The 8,980-nt window shown below is 29.5% G+C and overlaps 2 protein-coding genes across 2 annotated transcripts; both read right to left on the reverse strand.

Annotated features, from left to right (window-relative positions):
* Positions 1-709: 709 nt before the first annotated feature.
* LOC107060900 (basic proline-rich protein-like) lies at positions 710-2,533 on the reverse strand. Its single transcript, XM_015309432.1, has 2 exons — positions 2,514-2,533; positions 710-1,277 (listed from the first exon to the last, which is right to left on the reverse strand). The coding sequence occupies exons 1-2, from the start codon at positions 2,531-2,533 to the stop codon at positions 710-712; spliced, it is 588 nt and encodes a 195-aa protein (XP_015164918.1).
* Positions 2,534-3,103: 570 nt separating this feature from the next.
* LOC102602061 (alcohol-forming fatty acyl-CoA reductase-like) lies at positions 3,104-8,746 on the reverse strand. Its single transcript, XM_006349053.2, has 10 exons — positions 8,578-8,746; positions 8,036-8,139; positions 6,765-6,967; positions 6,554-6,654; positions 5,665-5,857; positions 5,318-5,479; positions 5,111-5,192; positions 4,269-4,541; positions 3,631-3,758; positions 3,104-3,447 (listed from the first exon to the last, which is right to left on the reverse strand). The coding sequence occupies exons 1-10, from the start codon at positions 8,654-8,656 to the stop codon at positions 3,294-3,296; spliced, it is 1,479 nt and encodes a 492-aa protein (XP_006349115.1). The 5' UTR covers positions 8,657-8,746; the 3' UTR covers positions 3,104-3,293.
* Between the last annotated feature and the right edge of the window lie 234 nt (positions 8,747-8,980).

The following is an 8,980-nucleotide window of genomic DNA, read 5'->3' on the forward strand; positions in this document are numbered from 1 at the left end:
TTTGCATTTCAAAAGAGTGAAGGCAAAAGTGACTCACAATTGGATTGTGCTAGAGTATTGGGAAGTATGATGTATATCACGAAGTGTGCGCGATCAGATATATCATTTGCTATTAATAAACTAATTGAACTCATTATATGATAATGAAAAGAGTTTTGGAGTATTTAAGAAATACTTAAAACTATGTCTTGCATTATAACAATATCTAGCAGTATTGAAAGGATATAGTGATGCAAATTGGTTAACCAGGATCAAATGAAGTGAAATCCACGAGTGGATATGTATTTACTCTTGTTAGAGGAGCAGTCTCTTGGAAATATTTTTTTTAAAAAGAAAAAAAAAAAAGACATGTATCGTTAGCTCTACAATGATCTCTGAGCTAGGTGCTCTAGATAAGGTCGGTGAATAAGTTGAAAGACTCCGGAATCTTGATAGATATTCGTTTTGGCCCAAACCTTTGGCATCAGTATGCATACACTTTGATAGTCAAGATGCAATAGGTAGGGCATGGAGAATGATGTATAACGGAAAGTCTAGTCATATAGGACATAGACAAGATACCGTTAGAAACCTACTCTCTAGTGGAATTATCAGAATTGACTATGTAAAGTCAAATGATAATGTGTCGGATCCACTTACAAAAAGGCCTAACTAGAGAGAAAGTTTAAAGATCATCTAAGGGAATGGGTTTACGGCTTAGAACAAGTCATCATGGCGGTAACTCTATCTTGCAGACTGGAGACGGAATAGGAGGGCTTCTTGGAATCGGAGGAGGATTTCCGAAAATTGGAGGACTTCCAACAATAGGAGGACCCTCAGGAATTGGTGGGGGAGGACTTCCAGGAATAGGAGGACTTCCCGGAATCGGAGGACTCCCAGGACTTCCTGGAATCGGAGCACTTCTAGGAATTAGAGGAGGAGGAGTTCCCAAAATCGGAGGACCTCCAGGAATTGGTCTTCCAAAAATTGGAGGACCTACAGGAATTGAAGGAGGACTTCTTCCAGGAATAGGAGGACTTCCAAAAATCGGAGGACCTTCGATAATTGGAGGAGGAGGACTTCCTAAAATTAGAGGACCTTTGGGAATAGGAGGAGTAAAAGGAGGACTTCCTGGAATCGGAGGGCTGCCTTGAATCGGAGGACTTCCAAAAATTGGAGGACCTTCAATAATTGGATGACTCCCTAAAATTGGAGGACCTACTGGATTTGGAGGAGGAGGACCTCCGGGAATAGGCGGAGGAAAAGGAGGACTTCCAGGATTTGGAGGAAAAGGATGACTTTTCAAAACCGAAAAAATGTTGGGTTTTTAAAAGGTGTGAATGGAAAATGAAGAGTTGCGACTTTTATGAACAGTTGTGATTTTGATGAAAAGTTGCGACTTTTATGAAGAGTTGTGACTTTTATGAAAAGTTGCGACTTTTATGAAAAAGTTGTGACTTTTTATGAAAGGCAGTGACCTTTCCGAAAGATTGTGACTTTTCCAAAGGTTTGTGACCTTTCCGGTAAAGGCACAATAAGAACCTTTCACACTACCCTTTGTTTTCTATAAATTGAGGAATTTCCTCTCATTTTAGAAACAGAATTTTTCTGGACTTCTTCTACTACTAAATCTAGTATTCTAAGTGTACTTTACTGCCGTTGAGTGGCTCGCTGACACCAGTGTTTTGGGTATCAAAACATTGGTGATTGAGATCATTATATCCTGGGAGGACATATTCCAAATCAAACCTTGGATACTAGAGGGGAATAATTTCCTTAAGGGGACATTGTGCATTCAGTGGGCTTGATCTTCTTTCTATTTTTCCAGATTCTGTTTTGTTCTAAGTATCTTAGGAATACAAGACGAGTAACAATCATTGCAATGAAGCAGTATTAATTTATCAAATGAAAATGATGAAATTATCTATTAATATTTTATTTTGTAATAAAGTAGTAATTTTAGCTATTTATTTATTATTTTAATTGTGATCAGATTAAAAAAAATCATTTTATTTTTTAATGATAAAATTGGTTGAGGGATTTTATTGACATAAATGTTTAAGTTGAGTGATTTCATTGATATAAAAGCCTAAATTGAATGATTTTATTGATACAAAAAAAAGTTTAATGACTTTGCTAGATAAATTTTCAAAGTTGAGTGACCTTTTGAGATATTAACTCGATATAATATACATATGTTTTTAACAAAGTATTTATACTTGCCGCAATACTTTTTTTAAAAATATATTTTTTATTTCTGTTATATTCCGTACTGAAGTAGAAAAAATTATTTTCTTAAAAATATATGGACAGCTGCTATTAAATTTCTAAATAAACGGTTGTTTTTCAATATTTATGCCCTTCAGTTTTTGGTGTATAGTATACAGATAGATATTTAAATTTGTATAAAAGTTGAACAAATAGACACACATACTTTACGTGGTATCCAACATGACAATTCGTGTCGTACGTATTGTATTATGAGTTATGACACGTAGATTCATATTCAACTTCATACAGGTCTAAGTAATAACCAAAATTGGAGGAGCTTCATTCCAGCTAATTGTTAGTAGTAGAAGTTAAAATTTGAGAAAATATTTGCTTTTGTATATCACATATAACTCTAGCCTCCCTTTGTTCTTTGGTTAATATATTTTCCAAGTTTATAGTATTAGCAGTTCAAGTTGCGCAGTCTAGTATTACTTGACTATCTTTTTTCTTTGATTTAGATAGTTTAAAATTAGTAAATGTACAAAATATAGAAAATCTACTATATATATATATATACAATGTAATTTTTTACCGAGAGGATTTGGGTGAACTCCTTGACAACCACGTAGGTCCATCCCTCGATGCGGATAAATATTAGCTACAAAAGTTGTTCTTGTAAGTCTTTTTTCCCTTTCAATATACCTTGTATCTTTTATTCAATTATATACCTTATATTTTTTTAATGTCGGGCACGGACAAATACCATCTAGTTTACAATATAAAATTGGGCTATATAAGTCGGTCGAAATGAAGAGAAAATGGTCCAAACATTTTAAGAGCCCTAGAATTAATTTCTTAGCCCAAATAAGTGTTGGGTTGTTTTGGCCCATTAATATACATCATACCTTAAAATTTAATTTCAACAATGAATACTATAACACCCTCTTTTAGAACAAATAGGGATAACATTACAACAAATTGAAATGGATACAATGAATAAAATTCATAACAAGCAAAATTACATTTGGTTAAAATTTAAAATGGTTTAAACTTAAATTGAAATATCCCTAGAAATTAATTAATAAAATTTCAATATTAATTTATTACTTAAATACGTATCTAACAACTCCAGGAAGATGAATTTTCATGAAATAATCTTCCCAATTAATAATCTTGGGATCAAAGTAGAAAATTTCTGGTTCAATGCCACTCTCTTTTGCTGCCATACGTAGTTTTTCTGTATTTAAATCGTCGAATCTGTAGAAAATACAACAAATTAATTACATAAAATATATATAACGAAACCAAGAAAATAAAATATAGGGATATTGCATTTAAACAATAAAGTGATAATATTTTCAAAATAAAATAAAATTTGAAAAAATAATTTTACTTATATTTTTGATAATATGTAGAGAATTAAGGATTTTAATTACTTACGCTGCCTTGAGGAATAAATAGGGTCCATAAAGGTCTATTAATCTCATTACAAATTTTATTTTCCTGTAAAGCTCCAAATATTTGCCTTGAAAATATTGACAAAATGCTGCATTTACTATCTCCAATCCCTATATAGAAAAAAAAAACAAATAAAATTAGTTATTATAAAATAAAAGATTAAACAATTTTTTATGTATGGGTTGCACGATATTTGACGGATTAAAACAGGTTGAATTAATAAATTAAATGGTTCTTAGTTTGTTCTATGTTAGATCAAGATGAACAAATCAATTTGGTTTAGTAATGAATCATAACTAAATTCACCCATCTCAAAATTATTTTTATTTATTCGTTTGTTAAAATTACTAGATCAAATTATTTAAAATGTTTTTATTTATCACGACTATATCAAATAAATCAAACTCCATAATGTTAGTTGTTTTTCAATACCCCTATATATGACCATATTTGACCCATCAATAAGTATCTATGTATACCCAACCCAATTTGTCCAAGTCTGGATGGACAAGACACAAGTTATCATTTCACCCACCTAGTTGTAATATATCGTTTATGAGTCATCAATAATGTATATCGAGTATATAACAAGTGTATATATATGGAGAAATGAAACAAACCTTTAAAGGAAGCATGTAATGAAGGGCCATGTATCTTTGAAAACTATCCATGCTACTCAAAACATTAACCTTGCCAACAATAATAGGTTTTCCATCAACTTTGTTGATCCATGGATTTTTTCTAAAGTAATTGAATCCATAATCTCTAAGATTAGTGATATTCAAAGGGTTTGAAACTGAGGATCCAATTTGGTATATGGTCTCACTCCCCTTTTGATCAGCATGAGCCATCATGGCTACTATCATTGAATTCACCACCATATCGGCTGGAATCTGCAAGAACGTTTTACGTTAATAGATTAAATTGACTTAAAATAATAAATACTAAAAGTTTTTATAAGATGTTTGATATTTATTTGCATAAGGTCTATACTAATTCAGATTCGGACAACATAAAGCCCTATACACTTTCTATTGATTTTTTTTCATTTTGAGGGATCGAACTAGAGACCTTTGATTAAGGCAGAAAAATCATGATTTCACTACAATAACAACAAACAACTCTTGATAGCAAGACTTCCTTAAAAAGTAGAAGAGTTTGAGTTCTCCACCCTAAAAATGTAAAAGATATATATTTACATGATCAAGTCATTTATAAGATAATTATAATTAATAAAATCATAATGAGAGTTAATTGTTAACCTAGGAAAAATATGGAATTAACATGTTAAATTATTAAGAATCAACACAACCTACATATCCCCGCACCGAGTTATTTAAATTAAAAATAGTTGAAGGATGTATAATATGTATAATCTATGTATGTAATTGTGTATAATAGTGTATAATCTGTGTATACCGATTTTAAAAAAATATTGTCTAATAATAATAGCATTACTTACCACATCCAATATTGTTTTAGGATTGCCAAGGAAGCAAGTTATTCTTCCTTTACCATATCCAACTGCCAAACTATCAATAGTTCTGCAATTTTCCACAAAAATAAATATAAGATTTTAAAAAAAATGGACTTCGGTGAAAAATAAAATTGTTACTTTTTTTTCCATAAAAATTGAATTTCTTCGAAATTTTTTTAATTTAATGAGTACCTGATACCTTCCACCCAACCAGGAAAAGGTTCTTTAAAAGTGCTAGTTATGATGGTAGGACGATTAATAACAAGAGGTACTTCTTCTTTCAATTTTCCCAAAAGCATTTCTCCCATTGCCTTTGTAAATACATATGTATTTGGCCATCCATATTTCCTTGCTCTTCATGATCAAAATCAACGGAGAAATTAATTATAAAAAATAACAATTATTGTCACACACAAAAAAAAATTAATTAGCTATAAAATTCGCCATTGATATATTACTATGTTAAACAACAAAAAGTCGTTGATATATATCTTATTAGTTACAAACTATTTAGCAACAGATTAACGATGAATGCATACCTTTCGAGGCCAAGCTCCTTCATTGTTGTTGTAATTGATTTTTCAGAAGCATTTTCAGCATTGAGTTGTTTCAATTTTTCATCCATCACTTTTTTTTCTGCTTCAATATCTAACCCTAATGTCCCATTGAGGGTTTCACCCATATAATATGGTTTTTCCAACATCAACCCTTCCTTTTCACCACATACATATGCTGAAAAAAAACAAATAATAAAATTATTATTACTTACTTTTATTTTATTATATGATTTTTTATCCATTATGTTTCTTTTTATAATTTTTTTTTTAAAGATAACAAGTTTAGACAAGATTACAAATTAGACCAAACACACATATACACAAAGGCAAAGCTAGGAGAGCACTAGAAATTGACACTATATATGGCTAACTTTTTTTTTATGTGTATATAGTAGATGACGAATTCCTGGTAAAAGTTTTATATTTTTTTGTTAAAAGTATATTATATATATAGTTAATTAATATGTGTCATTACAAAATTATGTATGGCATATTTTTCACCAATTTGATTTGGGAAACATTGGAGGGAAAACTAGTGTAACAAGCATGAAAGCAAACTATGTTGTTCAACTCTTCAAGAATAATGTTAATGTGTGTGTCAGATTATCCAAAAATAATGAATTCTTGGAGGTTTCAAGACATGCATGACAACATTCCTTGAGAGTTAGAACAACATAGATTTTTTTTTATGTTGTTCATAAATACTGTTAATGTGTGGGTCAACTTATTCAAAAACAATGCATTTTTGGAGGTTTCAAGACGAGCATGACATCATTCCTGGAGAGCTCCATATGAGACAACAAAATAATTTTTATTTTATTTATAAATAGAGAGTTTTTAATTTAATATTTGAAAAGTTAGGTACACTAACCAGTTGACACATGAAGAAGAACCTTTAATTTATTACACTTCTTGGCAAAGTTTAGGACATGTCTAGCTCCAAATGTATTAAGTCCCAATGCCACATCATATCTACATATATAGAAACATAGAGTTATATTGGTTAATTAGAAAAAATAATAAACTTAATATTAAATTAATAATTAATATTTAGAAAATATTTTTTATATATATATATATACCTTTCATCAAAATTGGTAGTTGCAGCTAGATTAACAACAATATCCACTTCCTTCCACATTTGTTCCAACAAATTTGTGTCATTCACACCTAAATTCTCACAAGTTATGTCACCTGGTACAATTGTGGTCCTTTGTGACACAAATGTAGTAAAATTTGGCCCACATTTTTCTCTTAGAACTTTGAATAAGTCCTTTCCCACAACCTATTTAGAAGCCAAAAATAATAATAATATAGTTATTGCACATATGATTGACAACTATTTTTATCGTACAGGTTATGTCAGAAAGATAAAATAATCTTCATTTTTAATCAAAACTTTCAAGTTTGAACCTTGAAAGAATACTTTACTTTTAAACTTTTGATATTTGGCGTGAATCTCAATTAGTTAAACTAAAGCACTAATGATATGATGACAATTGTTCTTTCTTGATTAGTCAAACGTAAGGTGTTATAATTAATTATTTAGTTTTTCCTTTTTTTATTTAGATCACAATTTAAAGACCCAATCCTTTTGTAGCAAATAAAAATTAGTAAAGTACTATTAGAAAACGTTAGATTACAATCTAAAATTTTATAATATTAGATGAAAATCTAATAATTAGTTAGTTTCAAGGATTATATTTGTACATTATTAGGAAAAAAATAGCGAAAAAAATCTAAATAATAACCTAAAAAGGAAATATTTGCATAAATAACCTTTCTGAATTGGATTAATTGATGTCATGGATCCATTGACTGAAAATTAAATTAAATACAAATGATGATAGTGACATAATGTGAAATTTCTGAAAATTATACTATAATAAATAACATGTTTTCCCTACATACCACATTATTGCTTGAAGATCATTATTAAGTTTTGTTTTTCTTCTTCTAAATTATTGTACTTTGGAAAGGAAAGTAGTATGTACCATAAAAAATAATAATTAAATAAACCAAAATATGCATTTTAATAATTTAAATTTTTAAATGAGATAATTAAACATTTCAATATCATCAATGTAGAATTCCATCGTTCGAATTTCACGACCACATATTATCAAAAAGAAATTTCACGTGTACTTTAACTCATGACGAGGACATATTTATATATAGAAAGTGTGTTATCTGTTACATGATATGATTATATACTTCAAAAAATTTATTATGGAGCCTGTAAAGGAAATAGGAGACTCAACATTAAAAGCTTTTCTTCAAGAAAAATAATAAAGAAAAATACAGATCGATGCACTAAATATCTCGTATTCATAAATTAAAATATTTTATGTACCTCATTATTGAAACGTTGCATGGCTGACTTGTCATCTGCAGCTCTTAAAAGAAGATAAAGCTTCTTCACATTTGGTTGAACCCTTAAAATCTTCTCCACAAAAACTACAATAAACAATTAAAATAGTATTTAATTAGCTAATATTCCATAATAGCAAACACACAAAGAGAAAAAAAACAACTAGGGTCATGGTGGGATGGACATGTCTCGAGTTTGAATTTTAAGTACGAAAGAAATTTCTATTAAGGAGCATTTCTTTCTTAAATGAGCCTTACATGAAGTTAATCTAGATTAATTGGTACCCTAATGCAGATACTAAACACTGGATGAAAAAACGAAGAAGAGAAAAGATGAAATGAAAATGATCCCTTCATTTTAAATCAAAAGTCTTGAATTTGAATTCTATATATATAAAAGAAATTCCTGTTAAAAAGCGTTTATGAAACCTTACTCAATGTGGAACTAAATTAATCAATGCAGATATCAAAAATTGATTAGAGAAAAATAAAAGGAAGAAATAGAGAAGAGATTTATGTGTATACTCTTTGCCAAGAAGCCAGTAGCACCAGTAACAAGAATGGTTCTATTTTCAAGAAAGTTGAGAACACTAGTCAACTCCATTGCTTTTTTTTGTTTTTTGGAAAGATATAATGATCACAAATGAATTGAAAATATTTGGAGTATGAAATTAGAAGAATATGAGAAAACACAAGAGAGTAGAGAGCAATATATATAGAAATAAATTTGGTGCATGTGTTATATAATATAGTATTGAGGGGCTTTAAAGAAAATATTATCTTTTTTTTTATAATTTTTTTTTTGGTTGCAAATGATAACATATAATTTGTTGGATGGAGTACACGCAAGTTATTGGATATATGTCCTTACTACACCTATTTTTCATAGTTAGATATCATGGTCCAGTAAAACTTGAAAGTCAATTTT

The sequence above is a fragment of the Solanum tuberosum genome, unplaced genomic scaffold (assembly GCF_000226075.1).
Source record: "Solanum tuberosum cultivar DM 1-3 516 R44 unplaced genomic scaffold, SolTub_3.0 scf00101, whole genome shotgun sequence".
Taxonomy (NCBI): domain Eukaryota; kingdom Viridiplantae; phylum Streptophyta; class Magnoliopsida; order Solanales; family Solanaceae; genus Solanum; species Solanum tuberosum.

Coding starts and splice junctions, on each gene's coding strand:
- LOC102602061 (XM_006349053.2), bottom strand. CDS start 8,656: ATGGAGTTGACTAGTGTTCTCAACTTTCTTGAAAATAGAACCATTCTT. Junction 5,480..5,664: donor AAGGAGCTTGGCCTCGAAAG/GTATGCATTCAT, acceptor TTGATCATGAAG/AGCAAGGAAATATGGATGGC. Junction 5,193..5,317: donor GGTTGGGTGGAAGGTATCAG/GTACTCATTAAA, acceptor GGAAAATTGCAG/AACTATTGATAGTTTGGCAG.
- LOC107060900 (XM_015309432.1), bottom strand. CDS start 2,533: ATGAAGCTCCTCCAATTTTG. Junction 1,278..2,513: donor ATGAAGCTCCTCCAATTTTG/GTTATTACTTAG, acceptor GGTTTTGAAAAG/TCATCCTTTTCCTCCAAATC.